The sequence below is a fragment of the Trachemys scripta genome, chromosome 1 (genome assembly GCF_013100865.1).
Source record: "Trachemys scripta elegans isolate TJP31775 chromosome 1, CAS_Tse_1.0, whole genome shotgun sequence".
Classification (NCBI taxonomy): domain Eukaryota; kingdom Metazoa; phylum Chordata; order Testudines; family Emydidae; genus Trachemys; species Trachemys scripta.
In genome coordinates this window covers 242286622-242313933 of record NC_048298.1, presented here as the reverse complement: position 1 = coordinate 242313933, position 27312 = coordinate 242286622, and the positions used below count along the sequence as shown (strand labels likewise).

The window sequence follows — 27312 nt, the reverse complement described above, 5'->3', positions numbered from 1 at the left end:
GCTGACGAGCTGTGACCAGTTTGCTGTAGGCATAAAATGGCACATGTTAAATGGATTCAAAACTGGCTAACTAATAGATATCAAAATGTAACTGTAAAAAGAGAATCATCAGGGGTTGGTTCTTAGCCCTATGCTATTTAACATTTGTATTAATGACCTGGAAGAAAACATAAAATCATCACTGATAAAGTTTGCAGCTGAAATACAAATTGGGGGAGAGGTAAATAAAGAATAAGACAGGTCAGTGATCTGTATTGCTTGGTAAACTAGGTTCAAGCAAACAATATATATTTTAATATGGCTAAATGTAAATGTATATATCTAGGAACAAAGAATGTAGCTCATACATGATGGGGGACTCTATCCTGCGAGCAGTGACTCTGAACAAGATTTGGGGATGGTGGTGGTTAATCAGCTGAACATAAGCTCCCAAAATGACATTGTGGCCAAAGAGCTAATCTGATCCTGGAATACATAAACCAGGGAATCTTGCGTAGGATTAGAGAGGTTAATTTACCTCTGTATTAGGTACTGATGCAACTATTCCTGGAATATGGTGTCATCTTCTGGTGATCACAGTTCAAAGAAGGATGTTGAGAAATTGGAGAAGGTTCGGAGAGGAGCAGCAAGAATGCTTGAAGTATTAGAAAACATACCCTATAGTGATAGACTCAAGGAGCTCAGTCTATTTAGTTTAACAAAAGGAGGGTAAGGCGTGACTTGATTACAATCTATAAATACCAACATTGGGACCAAATATTTAATAATGGGCTCTTCAGTTTAGCAGAGAAAGGTATAACATGATCCAATGGCTGGAAGTTGAAGCTAGACAAATTCAGATTGGAAATAAGGCATATATTTTTAACAGTGAGAGTAATTTACCATTGGAACAATTTACCAAGAGTTGTGGTGGATTCTCCATCACTGACAACTTTTGAATCAAGGTTGGATGTTTTTCTAAAAGCTATTCTCTAGGAATTATTCTGTGGAAGTTCTCTGGCCTGTGTTATACAGGAGAGTAGACTAGACCACAATAGGCAATACTGGCCTTGGAATCTACGAATCTAGAGGAATGGGGCTGGGAGCTGAGAGCCCTGTAGCTCTCTTCTCTGCCCCTGTATCTGACCTCTTCATGCCCCTGATATGTTTGGGAGCTTGGCAAAGGAGCAGAGATGACAGCTGAAGACTCTCAGGAGCGAAGTTCCCAGCGTGGCTCTGCCTTCAGCTGCCCCACCCTGTGAGCCACAGAGAGTTTGTTAGCTGGGCAGCAGCAATTGGAGTAGGGCCGACAGCTGCACCTCTGAGAGCCCTGCAGCTGTCATCTCTTCCCCCTCTCTACCTCCTGGTCTGTTTGGGGGAGCAGTAAAGGAGGGCAGCAGAGCTCTTGGAAGCAAAGCTTCCAGGTCCCTTTCTCCTGCATCCTGATTAGGTCAGGCAGCAGCAAGCAAAGCAGGGGTGGGAGGTGTGTACCTTACAGCCCTGCACCTACCAGCTCCCCACTAATCATCAGTATTACCAACTCATGTGATTTTTGTGTGTATGTTTTTTTTCTTGAAGCCCCAGCTCCTGGAGTCATGTGAATGTGAGACTCTCAGCTTTCATTTTTTTTAAAGGTAAAAAGTAAGTTTATAGTCATCATTATTATGGAGAAAAGCTTGAAAATGGGACTAGAGCGCACCCTAATGGCTATCAAACTAAAGGCAAATAAAAATTATCTTTTATCTTTTTAATCTCATGATTTTTAAGCAAAAAAATTGTGGCCTGACTCATGCTTTTGAATGCTTGACATTGGCGATAGTGTTTCTTCTTGGACCATGTGTTCCTTTGATTGGTTTGGGAGGTGAGGGAATCCAAGCAGAGAGGAAGGAAATCTGGTGGCTGAATGGCTTTGATGAAAGCATCTCCTAGCCCTATTTCTCCTGCTGTAAGCTGGGTTCTGTGTGTCATAGGAAACATGGAACCTTGTAACTTCCCTTAGATCCCTGCAGGTCTCATCTCTACCTCCATGAAACTTGTTCACAGGAGCGCAGCTCTCTGTCCCACTCAAATTGCTGCTGCCTCAGCTAATGAACTCCCTGTGGTTCACAGGCTAGGGCAGGTGTGGTTGGGGGGCTGGGAACTTGACTCCTGAGGCCTATAGCTGTCAACTCTGCCCCTTTGCCTGTCCCTCAAACATACCAGGCAGTAGATCTGAGAGCTGCAGGGCTCAGGCTATTGAGGTGGAAAGGAGAAGAAGAGAGCTGGCAGTGACCAGGTCAGCTGAGGAGTTTGGCCAGTGTGGCTCTGAGCGAGGGGTGGCTTGCAGTCATATGAAGGTTCACTCCACAGAGCGAAAAACAAGCCTTGATATTTTCTTTTCAAATTTTAGAGCTTGCCATGTTTCAGTTTCATATCTCTCCAAATTCCTTTTTCCCCCTACCTTTGTGCACAAAGGCATTCTAGGGCTTGACTTTTAAAATCAGGTCATTTTGGACAGCCTGCATATTAGAAAACCCTTGACCAAATGACCATAAATTTGTACCACAAATTTTACCAGATGCCTTGGCCTGATATGTTAATTTTCAAGCCACTGTAACGGTGCACGTGTGTTTTAAAGAGATTTGAAAATTCAGCTTTACACAGAAACCTAGCTGCAACCTTAATTATGGAATCATTACCGCTCCAGAACCAGAAAGAGGAGAAATTATCGACACACACCCATATCCCATGGTTTTAGTATCTCTCCATAATTTTGCCTGCTTTCTGCATAGTTCAAGCTTTCATGAGTTCTTTTGTTTAAAATAAGTTTATCAGTTCAGTTTGAAATGTACTGCTGACTTTTGAATTCAGCCTAGCATGAAACTGTCTCTGGGCAAAGAACCCATTCCCAGAGAAGAACTATTAATGAATTGTTAGTTTCAAAGCTTATAATTAGGATAATCAAGTGCTGACATTACTTAGTTTCGGTGATTTTTCCCCTTTAAAAGTAACCTAGGGAAATAAATACAAGACTTGTGTTAATGCAATGTTAAATGTGCATAGTTAAAATCACAAAAGGACCAATCCAAGAAGGTGCTCAGCACTCCCAACTCTCATTGACTTCATTCGAGGCCACTCAGTATCTTCCAGGATTAGACCTAAAGTCAGGAAATGGAAAAATTAAGGCTCCCTTGAATTTATACATTCAAATGTGTCAAATTAGCATTACAAGATCCTATATTGTCCCTGCATGACAGAAATATATAGATAGTGACAGGGAAAATTGTTTTTAGGACAAAGAAGTTCTGTAGCAGTTGATCAGTGCAGTTCCTAAGTTCACAACCCAAGTTCCACACATATGAAAAATGTCATGCAAATTACTCTTGGTGTATTGTGTGATTTTTGCTTCTTTTTAAACTATAGCTTCAGTCATTTCCCATTCACTTGAAAGGTCTGGTCTTGCTCCCACTGAATACTGTGGTGCAAATCTAAAAACAGTTGTTTACAATTTGACGTTCAGTGTCTAGTAAATTCCAAGCTGTGTTGTGTGGCATCCTCCTCATTTGAGGATTTTCAGCATCCCGTGACAATCTTTGAGGATCTCAGCTTTTTGTATTTTGGTTGGGAGGAGGGGGAATAATTTCTGAGCTCCCTGGCCTGACTGGAAGGTATTCTGTTACATTAAGCTCCTCCAATACTTCGACCACCTTCTTGAGGGAAAACACCCATGTAAGGGAAGGCAAATGAAGCCTCCAAAGCTAGTCAAGATGAAACCTTTCATACCCAATCATCTTTTTCTCTTTTGTCACATTTACTGTATTTTGTGAGTGTATGTGTGGACATGCACATTTTCTTTTTCACTTTATTTTCAGATGTCTATTGATATTTTAAAAGAAAGCACAGTTATTAATATACTATCAAGAAAATGATAATAGAAGGTACCCCTCTAATAACCATTTCAATGAAAGAAGCAAATGATCATTGAAACATCATTAAAACCGGTCCATCGTTCACTATGGGGAAGGGGGGCAGTGCCCCTCAACGTTTGCTTGCCTTCAGGCTTTTCATAGGTCTATATGCTCAAGTATGTCTTCCACTCTCTCTCTCCCCCTTGGCACCCAGCCCCAACTTCACAGGAAATAATATAATTACATGGAATGTTCTATATGCTGAAACCAATTTGCCCTCCCCAGAGTTTTTCTGAAATAATGCCTCTGCAGCAAACACTTTGCTTATTACTTGAAAAGGGACTGGAACTATTCTTGTAAGAAGCAAAATAAGTTTATTTTGTAATAAGAGATTCCACAAGTTTTCAAAATGATTGGTGAATGCAATGTTCTACCATACGGTACATTTTATAATGTATATAAAAATCAGTTTCCATCTCTGCTCCATTTTTACTGAATGTAGGTAGGTTGCTGGTGTTTATTCCAGCTCTAATGGAGTGTGCAGTAACAGCCTTACTCCTTCCTTGTTCGTGTGTAAATCAGCTTTTTGCTACGCTGAGGAATTTGCTCTTTATTTTTATGTCTAAACAAAAACTGGCCAAACACAGAGAATTGACCTGACTATCTCTATTGCTGTTTGCAGGAGCTGATTAGCCCACCTTCCTATACTTTTCTCTTATCCCTGATTTCAACAATCACTTCAGCTTTACTGAAACTTTCTCTATTATGTTTGAAACAACTACTGTCAATCTACTTTTCAAAAGTACTTACTTGTCTGTTCTTCAGTCACTCTGATCTCAGCTCTGACCCCTCTATTCTTTAAAAAATTCTAGGAAAGGTATTCCCCCTCCCCTCACTTTTCTGATCACCCCTCTCAGCATAGCTTCTTTGGCTGCTTTTAATCTATCTGTGAATCCTTTCATAGTACTACTGCCCTTCTCTGGGTGGTAAATCAGATTCTTTTATTATCTTTCTACTTGGTCTTGGTGGTATTTTATGTTTATTGCTCACTCTCTATTGCTTGAGTGTCCCCAAAAGCTGGTATCCATAGTCCTCTTTTTGTTTGTCATACCTCATTACTGCTCCTTTATTTCTGATAGACACATCACATTTCCCCCTCTTTCCTTCCACTATCAAGTACGCATTTCTCATCAGCTTCTGAGATATCTCATGCTATTTTCAACATCAGATATTGATTCTATTACTTCCATGCTGATTACAGTCAACTCTACATCTCTCTCAACTTACTCTTAGACAAGGCAAGTAGATAAAGGGATCAATGTGTCTGCTTCTGGCTATACTGTACCACAATATCCTCCTTGTGGGTAAAAGCTCTTCCTTATCATATGCATTTGACTTGATTATCATTCTTCTTAACAAAGTCTTTGACCTGATTCTGGGCTGCAAACTGAGTTTGTTGAAGCCCTGAAAGGTTGTGGTGGGGGAAAATGGGGGAGAGAGAAAAAGAAATGGAAAAAAAGGTGGTTGTGCCACCTTCCTTGTCACCCCTCAGACTCTGGAGGTGGCTAAGTGCCAAAACAATGCCCTGCCTCAGGGTGCACTGATGTACTGCTACCTGCAATCACTCATTATGGGCTGTTGCAGCAGTCCAGACTAGTTAGAGGCTACCTTTTCTTCCCCACTCCCTTCCCTTCCATAGCCATGCTTCCAGCATGCTGCTATTTCAGGGTCCATGAGGAGGCAGAATAGTTTAGAGACATTCTATTGGCTCTATGCCAACCGAGAAAGCCCTTTGTATCAGGAGGATTCCCAAGGAACTGTTTCTGTTTTGCTAATTATCCTTGTATGAAAGTTAAGGGGTTATGGGGGAAGCCAGAGTCAGGACCATTGTCTTCGTTCCCAAAGTTGATATCTTTAAGTAGCCAATTACAATTAATGCTTTTTCCTCACACATGTAACTTTTGTAAATCTGCTTATCTCCACTAAAATAATAATGCTAGAATTCATACTGACTATGAGTCAACCTCTGCTGGATAATAGAAGTTAGAGTTGGAAACAAGTTATTAGGATATCCAGTTCATATTCCTGTCAGTGAAGGAAAGTTCTGCAGTATATTTGCTAGCCTTTTGTCCAGTCCAGTTATAAATGGACAAAAGCAAAAAAGGAATTCCATAACTATTTTTGGGAGACTCTTTGTCACAGGGTGACTATCCCCTGTAAGAGGGAGCTGGGTCCACTGCCACCTGTGACTCATCAGCTGTGTCCCAGATGAGCTAAAGGACAGCACCTGGGCAATGTAAATGGGGAGAGACTGACAGTGGGAGAGTCATACAGGAATCGGGCAGGTGAGACACACAGAGGACAATGAGAACTGTCTGAAAAAGAAAGGAGAGACTCAGGGAGAAAAAGGAACACAGGAAGAAAGCTGATGCAGAGAGCCATGGGGAAAAAATAAAAGGTGAAGCATGTTGTTGGTATGGACTGACTAGAGCTGTGGAATCCCTGCTGATTAACAGGGGAGGGCGGGGAGGGGGAGGAGGGTCCCAAGCAGCATGGAAAGAGGAAACTGAGTTCAAAATAAGAGGGTTGATGCTAGGGGGTGAATCCCAGGAACAGGGAGGGATAGAACTCACAGGCAGGAAAGCCTGGATGAGTGGAACAGTGTGGGAAGACCCTTTGCAGCAGGCCTGAGTGGAGGATGCAAAAGCTGAGCAAAGGGTTGGTCCTAAACTGATGTTCCCTGAGCAGGGGTGAGACTTAGGGATGCATGTCTGAGTGGAACACTGTAGGGAATTCCCTTGTGGGAGGCCTGATTTGGGACTACCAGGGAAGAGTAGCAGGAAATAAGCAAATCTGGGAGCTCTCAGGCAAATGGTCTGGAGAGTGGAGCCCTGGAACAAGGGCAGAGAGAGTCTGAGAATGGACTGGAGATGGACTTTTGGAAGGATGAACTGGAAATGATGTCCCAGGAGGAGGCATGGAAAACTGCTGTAAATCTGTTGTATTTTGGGGAGAATGGCTTTATCATGAGGGACTATTGAACATATATAGAAATCAGTTAAGCCCAGAGATGGGCTTTTGAATTGGACACTGAGAGAGAATATGTTCTTTTTATAGCCGGATCAAGGGGAAATTGAGGTAGGCACCTCTGTCATACTATGGCCTGCCATAGGAGGGTCTCCAGAAGGAGCTGCCTTATCATCACACGTTTCCATAGTCATTCCAGGAAGTTTTGCCTGATATTCAGCCTAAATCATCCTTTTAATTTAATTTTAATCACTCCTATAGCCACACTGACCATCCCAAATACTTCTTTTCCATCATTGGTCATTTCACCCTTCAAGTATTTATAGTGTTATCAGGCCCCAGTTCAGGGTGTTGCTTCATAATATGTTGTTATTTAAGTGCTGACAGGTTGCTTATGTCTGTAAGACACACAGAAAACTTGGGTTCTGCCCCAAGGCAATTACAGTTTCAGTAGACAGACAATAACAAAAGTGCGATATGAGACTCGGAAAGTGCTAGTTTAGTCTGATTTTGTTAAGAATAATATTTTAGTAAAGGATTGTGAGAGCTATTTGGCACAGCATTTTACCACTGGGAGAGACATTGAGAAAGAGGTGAGTTTGAGGAGAGATTTGAAGGAAAAGAGGGGTGAGCACAGGTACATGGGGAGAGGTACAGCATGCAAAAAAGAATGTCTAAAGGAGAGAATAAAGGAAGGAGGAAGAAGGAATGATGAAGATGGTGTATTAATAGAGCAAAGGTAGTGAAAGGGAATGTGGTAACAAATGGAGTGGACGTGTAAGCAGGGTCTTGAAAGAGAGGCTGAGATGTTTGCATTTGATACAGAGATCTAAAGGAATCCATTAGAACATCAGTCTCCAAACTTTTAAGGTCATACCCCTCTTACCCCTGTCCGTGCCCCCCCCCCGACCCTACCAGGGACAGGGGCGGGGGGAGGGGGTGGACAGAGGTAAGAGGGCCGAGGCTGGTGACGCAGCTGGGGGTGGGTCTGGGGCCAGGAGCGGGGCCTCAGCCTGGGACCGAGGCTGGGGGCAAGAGAACAGCTACAGCCGGGCTACGCTGGGGGAAGGCAGCTGGACCTGCGGCCAGGTGCAGCTCCCCTCCCGGCCTTACCCCCAGCCTGGGCCCCAGGCCAGGAATGGAGCCGTGGCCAGTGGCCAAGGCTGGGGGTTGATGTGGGGCCAGGAGTGGAGCCACGTGGAGGCTGGGGATAGTGCCAGGCGCAGGGCCGGGAGCCAGGAACATGGTTGGGAGAAGGACTGGAGCAGAGCTGAGGGCAGGGAGGGGTTGGGTGGTGCTCCCTCCCTCCCTTCCTCCCTCCCTGCCTTTTGGGAATGGGAGGGGGCTGGCTCAGGCCCCGCTGTACCCCCCCCAGACGTTCCACCACACCCCCCTAAGGGGGTGCACCCCACAGTTTGGGGACCTCTGCACTAGAAGGATTCAGAAAGTAAGAACAAAACAGATCTAGGTTACGTTATTACCTAGTTCTAGTCCTTGCTTTTTAGATCATAAATTTGTGTTCAACATAATTTAAGAATAACCTCTCTTGAGATTTTATATATATGTAACCCACACAAATTTGGGTTATATTTATTATAATATAATATACTAGTAGCTGAAAGCCCATGCTGTTGCACAGGTATAATTTGTAAAGGTAGGGGTGTGTGTATGTGTGTGTGTGTGTGTGTGTGTAAGCCTAAATGTGGGCTCTTGTTTCCATGCTCTGTGTTGTATTGAGCAGTGTTGCTGTTTGTACGTATTCCCCAAAGTTTGTGCACAGAGCTGGCTCCTGGCTGGAGGCACAACCACCTCTTTGTTACCCCACATAGTTGTTATTCCCACCTTCTCTGCTCAACTGTTGAATTCCAACTGCCACAGAATCTTTGGACTGAATTGATGACTGAATTGGTGATATTCTGAACAAAAGGAGTTCTCAGCCTTGACTGTTTTCATTACTTCATGCTGATTCGACAGATATTCTAGGCTTCATAGTGACACATAGATGGGGTGACAATCAGCATCTTATTTCTATAGATAATATAATTTTAACCCACAGATATGCAGATAGTTAAAGTTCTCCATGAAAATGGTATCTCATGATGCTGATTACCCCAAGAATCGACTAGGAATTTTTTATTCTTGAGCTGTACCAGATGTGCACAGACATATCCTCTTCTTTTCAGTCCTTGCAATCTAAATGAAAATATTTTCATCTCTACACTTTTCATTGTTAAAAAAGTAGCTCCCTGGAGCTGTAAATATTTTTGACATATAACGCTACTCCTCCATCTTCTCTTCTGTTTCTGCTCTATACAGACTATTTTCATCTGTATTGACATTCCAGGTATGTGAATTATTCCACAAGGGTTACTAAATGCCAGTCACTATCCATTCAGTAGCATTTCTAGTTTCTTCTTGGGAGTTTCTCATGTTTTTGGTTTTTGTGTACAGGCCTTAAGAATGTGAATGATCTTCTTTGTTTCAGCACAACTCCCTCTACTGCCTTACTTTGTATATTGAAAGTATACACTGGATTATTTGAGTTAATGCAAAATTATTTTTCTCCACTTTTCTTAGTTACTTTAAAGCCTGCCTAACAGGCCCCGCTATTTTTTAATCTAGATGTTGGAACCTTTTCTGCTAAAGTGATTTCTGTCAGATTCAAACAGGATGTCATCATAAAATGTTTAAATGTTCTGTCAATTCCAAACTCTCTCTGCACCATTAGTATTTCCAGTATCAATCTTTTCCTTTCGTTGTTTGTGCTTAGCACAAGAAGTGTCTCTGAAATTACCCCAGGTCTCTGAAGAGAGTGATGATCATATCAAATCCTTCTTCACTTACTAAAACCTTTGCTGGGTTTTGAAATAATTGTTCCTGCTTTAATTACTTCCCATCTTAACAACCGCTAAAGTTTTTCCAAATCTCTACTCCCTATATTTCAGACTGCAGTGGTAATGTTATTCAGTAGCTCAGAGCAGGACAATATCATGCCTGTCTTCCATCACCATCACTGGCTTTCTGTCCATCTCCTAATCCAATTCATAACTTTTCTCCTGGCTTTCAAGACTTCCTAATAAAGCATAGAGAAAATAATAAATTGTTACAATCAGGCAGACACCACTGTGGGTCATGAAAATTAAGTTACAAAGTTTACAGGACAATGATGATAACATTCCATATCAAAATGCATGTCTGCACCTTTCTTCTGTCCCCTCATACTGTATTTCATAAAGGAAGAACAGCATCATATAGACTCCGAGAAGTCAGGTATCTTTTCTTGGCATAGGCAGCCATCTACATGGAAGATTTTGTTCTTTTCCCCCAGTGCCCAGTAGTGTTGATGCCTGGTGTTTTGTTTCCAATAGGAGTTATTGAGGTATATCTGAACTCATTACTTTCAGTGTCCATCATCATAGACTCTTCCTGTATAAAAACCCTGCAAATCTTCTTGTTGGTGTCCTTATAGTTAATATCACAAGGAAAGTTGTATACATTCACTGATAACTAATTTCTTCAGGTAGAAGCAACATTTGTGGGCTGTGCCAAAGGCATGGCTAGAATCCTGGATCCATGCTACAGAGCTGGGAAGATGAGGTTTGTACAGCGGTGGCACTCACCTCCTTTCAGCCCCCAGGTCATGGGATCTCCTGCTTCCATTTGGTGTCTTCAGGTACTGTTGGCCTCGCTTTCCATGGCTTCCTCCTGTGCTCTTGTCTATTTGAAGACCTACCAGAGAGTGTCCCTGTGTCTCCACTTCCCTTCCCCTTTAATCTAATAATTGTCATTGGAGATGTAGGAGGAATGTGACAGGGTAGTTTCCCCTATTAAGGGTGGTGGCATCTAGGGGTCAGTTTACACATCCCTGTCATGTTGCATGGCCCTTTCAGATTTTGGGAAGATTTCATGCATGCAAAGACCTAAGAAACAAGAGATATTGGTAGAGGGGAAGCGGTCTGGGAATAAGTAATGTATGGGAGAACATCAGTTAGTGTTTCCTTAAGGGTTCAGGACCAGGAACCCTGCAAAATGGGTGGTGCAGGGCTCCCTGCTCACCCAGTCAACTGGAAATGAGCTAGGAGAAGAGGACAAGCACATATGCCTCCTGCTTCATAACAAGGCAGACAGCAGCAGGAGAAGGCTGCCTGGTGAACTTCTGAGCCTGAGGAGTATTATGGGGTGTGGAAAGGACCAGGTGAAGGAGAATCTGGCTAAAGTTCTGCAGCTGGCCTAAGTTACAACCCAGCTCCAAAGAGGAAAATTGGGGCACCTAGCTGAAGAGAGAGTGACTGTTTAAAGTGCAACCCCAGCTCCAGGAAGGGGATTGGGAGGACCTCCTGAACAGGAGCAAGAGAGCAGACTGGTACTCTTATATGGACCCAGAGTGGCTTTGAATTGGGGTGACTAACAAACTGAGTTAAACTTTGTAGAAAGACTTAATAACTCAGACCCCAGGAAGGGGGTATATGTTTCAAACCAATCTAGTCTGGGTACTTGATTGAAAAGACCTGAAGGGATGATGGGCATAATGCACTTGCAGAGCCATGAGGGGCCACAACAGAGTATGCTGGAAGGCAGAACCTATCTCCCCCAAAAGGCAGAAAGGAGAGACACTTCTGCTGCTGCTATCATTGCAAGGCCAAGGACCAAAAGGAGACAATGCCCCATAAGCACTACACACTTGAATATTCTAGCTATTACACCAGATCCTGTCTACTTCTCTACCTGCGGGGCAGAAGCAAAAGCATTTCCTCACTTCTGTTTTCCTTTGGGGCCTCAGCCTTGGGAGAGAGGAGTGGAAGGAAGATCACCACGTCATTGAATAAAGCAGTGTTATTGGTAAGACAGGAAGGGAGAGGAGTGGGTGAAGGGAGGCAGAGGAGAAGAAGAGAATTCCTCTTGGAAATCTGGGGTTAGTAGAATCCAAACCTTCTGCTGGGCCATAGTAGCTAGCTTGTTTCCAATGCTTTCCAAGGGGTCCTGTTGAGTCAGTTTCATGTAACTCACATAAACCAGATCCTCAAGGATTTCATCAGACCTAGTTGAAAAACATTGCATAAAATATCATATGTGGTTTGTTTCTTCATCAGGTAGGCCATGCAATTAGAGACTGTCTGTGGAGTAATTCCTGGCAAGCGTCTATAGGTGGTGTGGCTCATCCACAGAACAGTTCTTCACTGGGGAGCTTAGTCCTGTTATAGATTATCTGTGGTGTGGTCATCAATGGATAGATAGTGTGGCATAGGACTGATTTGCCTAGTGTCATTTGTCAAAACACATAAGCAATTTTCATTTTGTTGCCAGGTGAAGCAATGCAGCCTTATACAAATAAGTACAGTAACTCCCACTTAAAGTTGCCCTGGTTAACATTGTTTCATTATTATGTTGCTGATCAATTAGGGAACATGCTCGTTTAAAGTTGTGCAATGCTCCCTTACAACGTTGTTTGGTAGCTGCCTGCTTTGTCCACTGCTTGCAGAAAGAGCAGCCCGTTGGAGCTAACTGGTGAGGGCTTGAATACCAGTGTGGTTCACCAGCCCCCCTATCAGCTCCCCGCTCAGCTCCCCACTCCCCTAGGTTCCCGTACGGCAGCCGCCCAGCAGGCTATCAATTTCTGGGCAGTTCAGCTGTCCTTCCCCCCATTGCCATGTGCTGCTCCTGCCCTCTGCCTTGGAGCTGCTCCCGGGAGCCTTCTGCTTGCTGTGCAAGGGAGTGAGGGGGGAAGAGGGGTGCTAATGTCACGGTGTCCACCTCCCACCGCTCCTTTACCCTATCAGAGCAGGGGTGGGACATGACAGGGCTCAGGAGGGGGGAGCTTGCTGGCAGCAGTTTCTGTCTCAACTTGCTGATCTACTTAAAAAGGCAATGTACTTAGAGTGGGTCAGTGTACTTAGAGGGGCAATAAGCTCTCTCTCTCACACACACTGTGTATATCTCTGTTTCTCTCTGCCATGCTGTCTCCCCTCCTTCCATTCCTGCTGCCTTGTGGAGTGTGAGGCTACATTAACAACAATATGTTAACCCTTGAGAGCTCAGCCGAGTGCTAGTTCATCATTTAGCAGTAAGGCATTCCCTGGGAAATATCCCACCCTCTTCTACCCTCTGACTTTACCACTTCAACCAAGCTTCACAATCATCATTGCTGTGTACAGTATCAAATTGTTTAAAACTTATACTGTGTATGTGGGTGTATATATATAAAATCTAGTCTTTTGTCTGGCGAAAATTTTTTCCCTGGAACCTAACCCCTATTTACATTCATTCTTATGGGGAAATTGGATTCGCTTAACATTATTTCACTTAAAGTAGCATTTTTTTCAGGAACTTAACTACAATGTTAAGCAAGGAGTTACTGTAATGCAATGCGATTGTAACATGTGAAGGAAAATATCAAGCTTTGTTGTGCTGATTGGAAATGGTGCAAACAGTAAACTTTGTCATGTTTCTAAAACAGCAGCTATGGTGTTTTCTCATTATTCAAACTGCTTTCAAATAGGTCTGCATATATCCATCAATTTTTACAATCCTACACAGTGTATAAAATACTCTAATGCTAAGAATATTGTAAGGTCAATTTTTTGTGACGCTAGAAAACACTAAAAGAATAACAAAATATTTATGCAGTACACTATATCAATGTTTTAGCACAACAATAGGTAACAAAACATCATTTTGGCCAATATTTTTGTTTATTACAGTATTGTATGAAATATTTCAAAGGTATTTTTTATAAGACAAGGAAGCTGTGACCCTGCAACTCCTCTCATGAAAGGAAGGGAGGAATTGTGCAAATCTGATACAACATCTGATTTTGCTGTAAAAGAGTTTATATCATAAGTCAAATGTCTGTGCTAGTTATGGCCAGTCATAACACATTTAAAAGATAAAGATAAAAGATTTAAAAAAAATCTTCAGTGCCATTAGCAAAGCTTCACATGACATGGAATTTGCTCTCAACTAAGCAATCTTTTTTTCAGGAAGGTTAAACACAGTGAATAGGTTCTTAACATGAATCTTGTTTACTACATTTGAGGTAGTTTTTTATCATTATAAGACATTATCTTTGAAAACTCATGGCAATCAGGGGAGGTCCTGGATGATTGGAAAAAGGCAAATATAGTGCCCATCTTTTAAAAAGGTAAGAAGGAGAGTCCGGGGAACTACAGACCAGTCAGCCTCACCTCAGTCCCTGGAAAAATCATGGAGCAGGTCCTCAAGGAATCCATTTTGAAGTACTTGGAGGAGAGGAAAGTGATCAGGAACAGTCAGCATGGATTCACCAAGTGCAAGTCATGCCTGACCAACCTGATTGCCTTCTATGATGAGATAACTGGCTCTGTGGATATGGGGAAAGCGATGGATGTGATAAATCTTGATTTTAGCAAAGCTTTTGATACAGTCTCCCACAGTAATCTTGCCAGCAAGTTAAAAAAGTATGGACTGGATGAATGGACTATAAGGTGGATAGAAAGCTGGCTAGATTGTCGGGCTCAATGGGTAGTGATCAACGGCTCGATGTCTAGCTGGCAGCTGGTATCAAGCAGAGTGCCCCAGGGGTCTGTCCTGGGGCTGATTTTGTTCAACATCCTTCATTAATTATCTGGCTGATGGGATGGTTTGCACCCTCAGCAAGTTTGTGGATTACACTAAAATGGGGGAGGTGGGGGGGAGAGAGAGATATGCTGGAGGGTAAGGATAGGGTCCAGAGTGACCTAGACCAATTGGAGGATTTGGCCAAAAGAAATTTGGTGAGGTTAAACAAGGACAAGTGCAGAGTCCTGCATTTAGGACGGAGGAATCCCATGCACTACTACAGGCTGGGGACCGACTGGCTAAGTGGCAGTTCTGCAGAAAAGGACCTGGGGATTACGGTGGACAAGAAGCTGGATATGAGTCAACAGTGTGCCCTTGTTGCCAGGAAGGCAAATGGCATATTGGACTGCATTAGTAGGAGCATTGCCAGACGATTGAGGAAAGTGATTATTCCCTCTATTCAGCACTGGTGAGGCCACATCTGGAGTATTGCATCCAGTTTTGGATCCCCAACTACAGAAAGGCTGTGGACAAATTGGAGAGAGTCCAGTGGAGGGCAACGAAAATTATTAGGGGGCTGAGGCACATGACTTATGAGGAGAGGCTGAGGTAACTGGGGTTATTTAGTCTGCAGAAGAGAAGAGTGAGGGGGGATTTGATAGCAGCCTTCAACTACCTGAAGGGAGGTTCCAAAGAGGATGGAGCTAGGCTGTTCTCACTGGTGGCAAATGACAGGACAAGGAGCAATGGTCTCAAATTGTAGTGGGGGAGATCTAGGTTGGATATTAGGAAACGCTATTTCACTAGGAGGGTGGTGAAGCACTGGAATGGGTTACGTAGGGAGGTGGTGGAATCTCCATCCTTAGAGGTTTTTAAGGCCCGGCTTGACAAAGCCCTGGCTTGAATGATTTACCTGGAGTTGGTCCTGCATTCAGCTGGGAGTTGGACTAGATGACCTCTTGAGGTCTCTTCCATCCCTAACCTTCTATGATTCTGTGATTCTATGATTTTCATGAAACTGTCCAAAACAGCCCATTTGAACCTCCAAAACACTTGAAATCGGGTTTGATTTCAGTTCAGTATATGGTCCCAGTCCAGTAAAGCGTATAAGCATGTGCTCAGCTTCAAGCATGTGACTAGTCCTGTTGAAATCAACATGTTCTTTAGGACTCTACTGGATCAGGGCCTGTGTTTAGACACACTGTATCAATATCCTTGAAAATTCAGAAACTGTAGTGTGCCAGTGCATTTAGGTTTGATCCATGTTTGCTGTGGTCATTCACATGGTAGATCTCTAACTGTTGTTCATGTTTTTCTCCCTGTATCCAGAATTCCCTTTTTTTCACTGCCTAACTTCAGTCTAGAAAAGAAAAACATCCAAGATGACCAATACACCACTTCCTTTGTTGACCAAACAAATAGTTTTGCAAACTCATTAGAATTATCACCTGAAATTTGCCAAGTTTCAAATGCCTGCAAAAATCCCATTGGTTCTTTCTTCACTGCGTCTGAAAAAATCCTAATTTTTCCTCTTTGCTTTAATATTTTAAATCCTTGTTTATGCCTGGATCATTTTCCACCATGAGTACTGAAACTTCCTCTCTCCAGCTGCTCCAGGCTGCCTCTCTCCAATAGGGCTAACAGGAAAAAAAGAATTCTGTTTTGAGAAAATTTTTGAGACTTTGAAACATGTTTTCATTCTTCATCAGAACAAGACTTTTTGGAATATCTCAGAGAGAGAAGCCCCATAATAGGCTATAGCCCAGTAGTGAGGGCACTTGCCTGGGATGTCAAAGACCCAAATTAGACTCTGCCTAATTCAGAACAGGGTCTTGAAACTGGGTCTGCCACATCCCAGACAAATCCAGAAATTCCATCCTGGACCTGAGAAACTTTTGTGATGAAAGTTCCCTCAGAAATGACATGCTTCTGTGAAAATGTTTGGTTTTGAAGAATCAGCATTTTCTGACTACACATATTTTGTTGAAAAATTACCTAGCAGCTTTACTCGCCTATCTATCCAAAGTGATACAGCTAAAGTCATGTTTCATACTCTCCAACTGGACCATGTCATTTCCATTTTAAAAATTCCTGCACTGGGTTCCTTTGACCTTCTATCTCAATTTTAGCTTCCACTTCTCATCCTCAAGTCTCTTCACATCTCTACAAAGGTCTATAGCTCTGTTCTCATTTATCCCCGTTCCTCACCTCATTCCCTTCACTAGGCCATCGTGACTCCCACCTAACCACTCCTTTGGGATCCTTCTTTCTTGGTCCTGCCAGGAGTGCAGGGGACTGGACTACAAAACCTCTCAAGGTCCCTTCCAGTCCTACGATTCTATGATTCTTTCACTCTCATTTTTGTGCTGTCTTCCAGACTGCCCTCACATTTATGCCAAAACTCCTCCTCGCCAGCAGTGTGGAAGGAATCAACCTCTCAATTTAAATTCTTCCTTATAACCCACTTCTTTCATAAAGCCAGTGATAACCATTCAGTAAGCACCTAATACACTAAAAGCAAAACATAGGTATGTACTAAAATGGAAATATCATTTGTGGAGGGTAGTGCATGTTGTGTCTCTCTGTAAAAGGTAAGATTCTGCTTCCAGTTACTTCGATGTAAATCTGGAGTCATGCAGTTGTTTGCAGTGTGACTGAGTTCAGAATCTGCCCTGTACATTTTATTCTTTTTTAGGCAGAGACTGTACCTCCTTTTTTTTATTACAGCACCAAGTACACTGTCTATCCTTAGCAGTGCCCTTCCTATTTTTTTGGCTTGGCAAACACAATCTTTATGTAAACATGTTGGATTCACAAATGAACAAGATCCAATTAATATTTTTGCCACATTTGGGTCAAGCCATAATCTGATGTGTTTTCACAGCTGTAATTCTTCTGTGTCTCAAGACAAAGGCCTTTTTTTTTGGCACTGCTCCCATTCATCTTGCTGAAGGGTTTACACAGAATCTTACTGCTTTTAGTCAGTGTGGATTGGTAGAGGCATGATACTATTATAAAAGACAATCTTTCTATTTGACCATAATACCATGGTTGAACCTATCAGGAATGTCACCACCAAAATCATTGCTGAAAGGGTTCTTTTGTCAGATTTGTTGCCATTTGCTCATGGACTATGACTAGAACTGACTCTTAGATAAGATAGCTATTTATTTTATAAACAGATATGGACCAAAAATGTCCAGGTACTGATTGAGAGTGATACTGGAGAATGAATTAATTTGATTCTTTTGGTCTACTGTTGAGTTTTAGGAGGAAAGATTGCACGATAATTCAATTTCTTTGTTGCTTTTGATTGGACTTATTTCCTTTGGTTATTCCTGTTATTATTTTTATTTTATTTTAAAGAAACATATTTTGGAAGCAAAGAAAGAACAGTAACTCATGGAAAGCAATTGTTATGCTGATCACACCTCAAAGCCAAGGTGCAATAGTTAGCCATTAGTCAGGAACTGAGTTTTCACCTAAGGGGCTTGCTAATTGATCACTGGATGTCTGAATATATATCAGTCCACCTCGTTAGAACTTTACAGGACAGCTAATAAAATCTGAATTGGTAATCATTGCTGATGAAGTGGATCTGCTCCCTGCTCTACTTATATGTTAAAAATGGCATGTGTGCATAAGACAAAGTAACAATATTTCAGACCAACAGTAATTCTATTTGTGACTAGCCAATCGGATTGACTTTGCAAGATGCTTGCTCAGTGAAATAATAATAATGGTGTGTTGCACAGAGGAAGCAAAACCATTGTCATCATCTTCAAGTACCTTGATATTTTCCAAGCATAATTTTCTTAAAATTGCTATTCATCTAGTTGATATTTTAGTATAGGTTCTGCTGCTATATTAGTATTTGCCAAGTAGTAGTAGCCAGATCTCCATGTTTTGCTTTTAAAAGCAATGATGGAGTCTGAGTGTTTGTTTAAAATACAATGCAGGTCTGCCTTTTGTATGCCCTTAAACAACCCAGAACATGCAGGGTAATGTATCAATATGCATCAACATGTTATTCAGAGGTCAGATATCTAGACATTAATTTGCACTTAATGAAGTTTATTGTATATTTATAGCTGATTGTATTTTATTAGACATTTTTCTTATCATTAGAATTTGAATGGTTAAAATATGATTAGAAAAACATATATTTGTTATGAGTTCAATATGTAAACCTTACAGTTCCTTTTTTCTGAATTCCAGTTCAGTCAGAAATAGTCCAATTATAAATACTGATGCAATTCACTACAGTCTTCAAAGAAGTGGCAAAATAAGAGCATGTTACAGAATACAAACACAAACATTTTTAATTTAAAACAAGCCCACAGACAAACTGGAGCGTCTGGAGGTGGCTGTGAGCTATGTCCTCATTTTCACCTTAGAACAAACTGACAAAACGATCTGTGTTGCTAAAAGGTTATTTTTGGTAACCTGTATCAATTTCCTATTCACATAGCAACTGGTGGCAACTAAAAATAATCCCATTTGAACACCAGCTAAGAATCTGGTCACATTTGGCTCACAGACAACATGCATAAATAAGGTTTAAGATCCCTTGTTCTGCTACTTCACTCGAGCTCACTCATCAAGCTTAGTTTCATCAAGCTGCCATTTGAAAGCTATTGAAAAGCCATTAACTGACAGGACTGTGAGAGCCGCAGTGCAGCAGCACACCTCAGTGCTGGAAGAATGTGGCTGCAAGTGCACGCCAATTAAATCTTACTATTCCTGGGGATGTGGGATTAGGAGCAGTGTCAATCAAGTGTGTTACAATAGCACGTGCAATAGTCATGGTTCAAGACACACAGAGGTTTATCTTAACTCCAGCAGCTGGGTGAGAATGACTTGGAAACCTCTACAAGATCTTGGAACAGAAGCTACATTAAATAATGTATTCTGAGGTAAACTGGATACCTGAGGAAAGGCTCTAAATAATGTATTTTGTAGGCATGACAGTTGTAGCAGAAGAGAATGCTGAAACCTGTAGGAAGACTACGGTCTGAGATGAAAGAATGTCTCATTACCATTTTATCAAGTGCTGTAAGTAACAAAATGGTTATTTTGATTTTATAATTGTCTCTATTTTGTTTTCTGAGGTGTCTGTATTTACTGCCTTTGCAAAAAGTATCAAGGCAGATACTGCATGATGCCAATTTGATAGTCATGGAAGGGAGTTGTTACATTGCATGTGAATATATGCAGGCAGTGTATAATGTTGCTTCTTTCTCTTGTGTACTGAGAACTTCACTGTGTGACTCAGCTCTGATTTTAGAGCCCATATTATTAGCTTTCCAAACTTCTTTTATTTATATATTTAAACAGCCATTGAACAAAACACCCAAAGACAGGAAACATCTCAGACATAGGTCTGTGTCCTGGGTACCTTCAAGGACATCCCAGACCTGTCTCTGGTCCCCAACAGGATTAATAAAAATGAAAATAAAACCATAATTAAAACACTCACATCATCTACTATACATCAATCCTTTGTGTCCCCCACTAGTATTTAAATCTGCAAAATGCAACCATTCTCTGGGACAGACTCAAAAAATAAACTTTTACCCTTGAATCATGCATGCTGCAGCTCTAAAAGACTCTGATTAGGATCTAAGTGTATTGGTTCAGTGCAGAGAAATTTCTTATCATCTCTGTTTGGTATCTTTAAAAAGGGTGTGCTTTTTCATAGTTGCATGTTTGATAGTATTTTCTGAGCTAATTAATTTATTTAAAAAAAATCCAGCGTGTGACTGGAAATAATAGATGTCACAGCAGACTAAGAAATTATCATTTTATGTTTTGTTCCAAGCAACCATAATTGCTTTGCTGGCTGTGGATACTTTCCATTGAAGGACTTTGAAAACTTCAGACTTCTTCTAGTATTAATGTCACTGTCTTGTAATGACAAATGGGACATTGCTGAAAGAGGTTTTCTCCCTGGATTATGGTCTTTGTTGACACAAGTGCACTGAAGGCCATTCCTGGAACTATTTTTAAAATAGTGTATTATTGTTAAGAAATGAAGAATGTGATTCTTCAGTGTCCTTGTCATGGAATTAAGGTACCTTGAAACTATCTTTTGTATCTCAAGGAGATATTAAATATTAGGTCTCCTCTCATGTGGATTCAGTGGCATTTATGTATAAGGCCCCCTATTACTAATGGGACTTACAAACTTAAATTCCCTTACCATACACATGAGCACAGATCACTTACTCTTTGTAAGTGTATAACTCTAATAAAGATTTCTAATAATCAGTTTGTGGGTTTTGACATGGGGGCTTAATAATGAGACTTTTGCAGCAAAACAAAGCATTTGTAAGATGTCAGATCTATATTTTAGATCTGCCTTTATTCACTGTGATATTTCTTTACTAATAGTATAGCTGTGGCTTTAATCTGTAATGAAATTATAACCTATAATGACATGTATGGACTATATCACTATAGAAGAATTCTGAAAATAGACTTCTAGGTTCTGTAACCAATAGAAGTCAAAGAAGACAATAGGGTTTTATAGCAGTAAGCAGGCAAATGATGGATTCTTGGAAGCTTAGGTGTACTAGGGAGACAGCAATGAAGCACTAGAAAATACGGCGGGGGCGATGTTTAACAGTAGTGTTTATTTTCTATTATTTTGCTGCATTAATCAACTCTCTCTTACTAAATCTGTATTATACTACATACAATGTTTTTAATTTTCCTTTTAAATGTTTGACTTTTGAAAGTGATGGGTGCTGCCTGTAGCCAGTCATGATGCCTTTTACTGCATCAGCTTCTCCACATAGCTTTAGCAATGCACTTTCATCTCCGCCTGCAACTGGGGAGGAGGAGACAAATGTAATGACTCTTCACTCTGCAGCCTAATACCTCAAATTATATTGCTGGGGGGGGGGTGTTTGGGGAGGGGAGTTTTTGGGGGGGCTAGGAGACAATTGGGACCAAAGCACAGGTATGGGCTTGGGGTAGAGGAGAGGACAGGGTGGCAGTACTGACGATGCAATCATTCTCAGGTCCTGGGAAAGCATCCTAACCAATCAGTGGTTAGAATCTGACTTTGCCCTCTGTGACTTATGTGTTTTATCCATCATGCTGCTGGTTTCTGTGTGAGAGAGAACTAGACAGAATGTGTTTGTACAGAGCTCATTCTGAGTTTCTGTAGGGATTGGGAAAAGGGGAAATGTTTAAAAAAATGAAAATTAGAGATACAGATAAGCCAACACATTAGCAACTGCTCGTGCTGTTTGTTTGGCTTTGGCATTTTTGTAGTTTATATTTCTGAACTAAATGCCATGAGCCACTGCAAACTGAGAGGTGGAAGGAAGAGAGGAGGAGGGCAAATGCTGTTCTGTTCTTACTGGACAGATGCAGTACCATTAGTGGTTTTTACTGGCTATTCCTACATTCATTAAATGCACTGTTGTCAGTGGGAGACTGAAAATGAGAGGTAATCCATGATTTCATCCAAACACACACTACATGGGCCATTCACTCCACCACTATGTCTCTGCATTCTGCCCAGATTGTGCCCAGGGCTGCCAATGCTGATGCCTGCCACTGCAGTTCCTGGTGCTTAATTGCTGTCTGCCATCATGCTGTTTTCAGATAAACTGTCATGAGCCCCCACTTCCATAGGGTAGGGAGCACATAGCCAATATGTTAAATAAAATTCACACAAGCACCAACAAAAGCAAAATGAAAAAAAAAGACACTCTAAGTCCCAAACCCATTATTCCTTTCTGCCTGCTTGAACAGCTCATGCTGCCACTACTATTGACCTTCTGATTTTGTAGCCAAATACCTTTGCTGCTTAGAGCTGTCACTGTTCGTGCTGACAGTTGCTATACCATCTTCTGCTTGGCTATCTGCTATTATGAGCCACATTCCATCCCTGGCAGAGAGAACAGTGTTAGAGAGGAAATACTACATACCTTCTGCTGGGTGCCATTCTTCTCTCATGCTGAATAGTATGACCTACAACTGTATGAATTAATGTAATTTTGCAAATTATGCAGCATCTTGCTTCTACACTCTCTCAAATATCATAGTTCTGACACAAATCTCATAATATACATTGAACTTTGTTTCCTAAATACCAATGAAGTCAATGGAGCTATGTTGATTTACAGCTAAGGGTCTGGCTCAAATCAATATATGCAAATATTATGTCCAGCAGATATGAATATCAGAACCCAGTCACACCCTTACTGCAACATCACTGTTGTTCTAATAGTTCATCTTACTTAAGTATGCGTGTGCAAGAGAGAGAGGCTTTCATTCATGCAGAATCATGTCAGGAACTAGGAAGAGAACACCTAATTCATTTTTACTGGTGACAAGTCAGGATTTGAACCCAGCTTTCCAAAGGTGCAAAGTTAGTGCAGTAACTGCCTCTGATATAGCCCCCAATTGCGACATACTATCTGAAAAGGTGGAAAGAAGCTTCAGCTGGAGAAAAGTAATTACAGGAATTTACATGTTATAAGAGATTTTGTCTTTAAATTTGTAAAAAAAAAAAAATCTCATAATTTGGTGTTTCCCTTCTCAGATAAAATAAGTATTAGCTTTGACTCCAGTGTACACTGCTGGGAACCTTAACTGTATATTTTTGTGTGTTAAAAAGTTAAGTGTGACAGGTTATGTCTACACTACATCATTTACAGAGATGCAGCTGGAGTGCTTCTGGTGAAGCTGCTCTCAGCCGATGGGAGATAGCTCTCCTGTTGGTTTAATAACTCCTGCCTCCGTGAGAGGTGGTAGCTATGTCAGCGGGAGAAGCCATGTGGGAAGGCTGTGGAAGGTGAGATGGTCTCTGAAATAGTCCTTAGTCCAAGAAATTCTTTGTGGATTAAGATCAGGACCTTGAATTCGGTTCTATAGTGAATGGGGAGCTAGTGCAGTTTGTGAAGCACAGGTGTGAGATGTTCCTGCAGGGCCGGCTCCAGGCACCAGCCGAGCAAGCTGGTGCTGCTTGTAGGAGGCGGCATTCCGCCCAATCCTAGGGCGGCATGGGCGCTTTTGTGTGTGTGTGTGTGTGTGTGTGTGTGTGTGTGTGTTGTTACGCTCCGGCCTCCCTGTAGGGGGCGGCAGCGTGGAGGACGGGAGCACCCTGCAGTAAGCCCAGCAGGGCAGCCCACGTCCTTCCCTCCCAGCTGACCGGAGCGACGCAGAGCCCTCCTGGCAGGTGGCGGGGCGGGAGGGGCCGCGTGGCAGCGCCCTGCTGAAGCCCTGACCACCCTCCTTCTCTCTCTCTCCCTCCCCCTGCACCCTGGCTCCGGCCGCCCCGGGTTTTGGGGTTTTTTTTGTTTTGTTTTTTTTCCTTGGGGTGGCCAATAAGCCAGAGCCGGCCCTGGTTCCTGTCAGCTGTTGTTGCTTAGGAGGTGTGCTGCTACATGTGGCAACAACTTCAGCCTTTTTTGTGGTGGTTCCGTTCAGTAGAGCGAGTTGTAATCTCTTAATTTGAGTAAGTACAAAGTGTGACTCTTGATAGATTGATTTGAAAAGGAAGAGTGTGGCTTCCCGGTTAGTCTAAAATGGAAGAAGGAATTCCTAACCACCAATCTGTGTGTCCAGGAGCAGCGATGACCAAAGGTTTCACTCTGTGCTGACAATCTGTGATCTAATGTCCTTGATCACCTGTGAGGTTAAATAAGTGGCAAATTCTTCAGTTTTTTTCCCCCTGTTCCTATTATTGTGATTTCTCTCTTTCCAGGGTTGAGCCAGAGCCAATTTTCATGGGGGGAGGGATAGCTCAGTGGTTTGAGCATTGGCCTTCTAAATTCAGGGTTATGAGTTCAATCCTTGAGGGGGCCACTTAGGGGTCTGGGGCAAAATCAGTACTTGGTCCTGCTAGTGAAGGCAGGGGGCTGGACTTGATGACCTTTCAGGGTCCCTTCTTGTTCTATGAGATAGGTATATCTCCATATATTATTCATTTACTCCATTATATCTGATGTGCCACAAAAATGACATGTTCTACATTATACACACCACTGATAGGGAAACAGGACATGGAAATAAAATGACTTGTCCAAAGTCATACTGCTGGTCAATGGCAGATCTGTGAATAGAAGCAAGGTCTCCTGGCTATTAGACTAGGGCTTTACCCACTAGACCACTCTTCGCTGTAGCTTACAATATCGCGAGCTAACTATAGTGTCACAGTTTATTCCGCAATAAAAGAGCTAAGTCATGTACACAGTATGGATGTAGGGAAAATGTATTTTTCCTAGTACATGCTTGTGACTGAGTAACCTTTGGAATAAGGTTATGAGTATTAATGAAATGAGATGGTTAGCAAAACTAAAAGAAACTGTCAGCTGCTGCTGAGATTAGGAGAGGTGGAAGGGGATTCCTCTCTGGGGTGGGGGGGGTCCAATAAGAAAATTGAGACAGATTCACTGTGCGTAGGTTACCACCGTGTGTGTGTGTGTGCACTCTTGTAAAGGCACTGGAAAAGAAAGAAAAGCTTCCATTTAAAAATAAGGCAAATTTCTAGACCTTACGGATGGAGAGGAAAATTTGAAGATATGAACTGAGCACACCCTAAAGGATCAGAAACCAGATGACCAATAAAATGAACCCCAAAGTTCTTGTTTAAAAACAGTCGTGATTTTGGGGGATCTGACTCACAATGTTTGAATCTTCATCTTCACAATACTGGAATAAGCTATTAATTGCAAATTATTTGTTCACATTGACCACCAATTATGGTGAGGGTAGGAAGGCTGAGGAAATACTGGCTGTTTCATATTTATAAAAAAAAAAACAAAAAAAAAAAACGCTGGGTGTTGAGCTAATGCTCTGGGCATTTCGTAAATGAAAAACATTGAAAAGAGATAACAATACAACACAGAGGACTTCTCATCCCATCTTGACAACTAAAGTTTATAAGAAGTGAAAACAGTGGTTTAAAAGAGGGGAAAGCTTTAGCCAGTACTAGCATTATGGTAGCATTGTGGGTATCTGATTGAATGAAGCAAGACCATGTTGTTTTAAATTCAACAGAGTCAAACACACAAGTTCCTCTATTCCCTAGCCCAGGCTACAGGCAGAACTACACCCACTAACCGCTTTCTCCCTCTAATCCCAGCACTTCTGCAACCCAACTAGGTGTAGGTATACAAGGGAAATTAATTGCAGTGCTGCCCATTCTCACAATTTTATCATGACTCTCACAATGTTGGGTGATTTTTCCAGCTCTTGGATTTATATGACTATGAGAGAATCTCAGCTTTCCCTTTTTTTCAGAAAGGAAATTTCTAGCCTTCATGATTGGGGTCATATTTTCTACCTTTTTTCCCCATCAGAAATAAAAGGAATCTCAAATTTAATACTTTGAAGAGGGTGCTAACTCAGGATTTTTTTAATGCTTTAGGTTGGTAATACTACCATTATGATACTTGCACTTCTACAAATCTTCAGATGAAAAGTTTTATAGAAGTGTGGAGCACCCAGCAGCTACCACTGGCTTCCATGGGAGCTGCTGGGTGCTCAGTGCTTTTGAAAATGTGAATGCTTATTCAGATGAATAAATGTGAATTAGGACACATATTTGAAAGTGTGTGTGTGTGTGTGTGTGTGAGAGAGAGAGAGAGAGACAGAGACACAGAGAGAATATGACTGTATAACACTTTCTGCCTACAATTGCAATTCATTGCTTAGAAAAGCATTTGCAGATTTTAAAGAGAAGATATTTATTACATTTTTATTAGGCTAAATACAGCACGGAATAAAAAGTAAGGGACGCAATTTCCACTAGTTGGACATTTGAGGATCACAGGATTTCAAACTTCATACTGAAATAAGAATAGGTTTTATGTGTAACATTTGTCATGCAAACTACAATCATGCCCAGAATAGATTTATATTCTATCATTGTCATTTTGTAGTCCCATTGTAAAATCTAAAATGTGCATGAGACATCAGCGTTTTTTGTGAAAGATTATACCAGGTACTTTTAATATGCTTAAAAACCCATAAACCTCACATTTTTTGGTATTCAGGCTACTTATATCTTCCTTGCAGGGTAGAGATTCTGTAGACAGCAAAGAGATATGACTATCCAGAAGATAAAATGAAAGACAATTGTAAAGGTCAAAGTAACATACTTTCTCACCATATTGCACAGCATGCATGAAACATTAAGATTCTGATATCACATTTTTGAGGCAAAGATTATGGCAAGAACAGAAAATGGCATAGCGTATCTCCATGCTTCTGGATGTGAAATGGTACAAACGTAACCCATTTTTTATTACAATGTTAAATCAAGTTTCAGGGTTTATTTTTTGCATACCTAAAATAAGGCACTGATCAATCCTGTTTTTCCCAAATCTGTCAACTGAAATCTGTAACTGCGACCTGCCATTACACAGTAGATCTGCTTTAAAATCAGAGGAGAATTAGCTATACATTTAGAAAGTAAACAATAGTATAAAAAACAAGTCATGTGGTATGACTCCAGATATGTAAGACAACTCATACAGTGAAAAAGATAATCTAGTTTGATTCCAAAGAAAATAGCATTTGTGTCTATTCTGAACAAGGCGGGTTTAGTTTGGTCGGAAACAAAATAAATGGCCATCCTGATTGATGTTTTATGATTACACACATACCTATAAAAGACCACTGTCAAAGTTGATAGCTTCCATATTTGGTCATCCCATAAAACTCATTTTCCAAATATTAAAATAAGCCCCTCCAAAGAAAATCTGTTACAGTATTAAAATTCCAGCTGCTTGGCATGACAATGGAAAAGACAGACTGTTTGGTCTGTTGTGATTTGCAGATGTGTAAGTTTGGCCATCACATCCCTGCTGTTACCAGTTCCATTCTTGCATGGTGGCAGGGGTCTACATCTGACAAGATTCCT

General features: G+C 41.5%; 1 protein-coding gene across 2 annotated transcripts in view; it reads left to right on the top strand.

The window, feature by feature from the left end:
• MYO16 (myosin XVI) overlaps window positions 1–27312 on the top strand; it is a 559391-nt gene that overhangs the window by 85720 nt on the left and 446359 nt on the right. Inside the window, exon 1 of one of the 2 annotated variants that reach the window (XM_034758176.1) lies at window positions 19154–19481. The exons of the other annotated variant lie outside the window; for it this stretch is intronic. Within the exon in view, the coding sequence (XP_034614067.1) occupies window positions 19454–19481 (28 nt within the window). The 5' untranslated portion in view covers window positions 19154–19453. Of the gene's footprint in view, window positions 1–19153; window positions 19482–27312 lie in introns of those variants that run through there. 2 annotated transcript variants of the gene reach the window in all.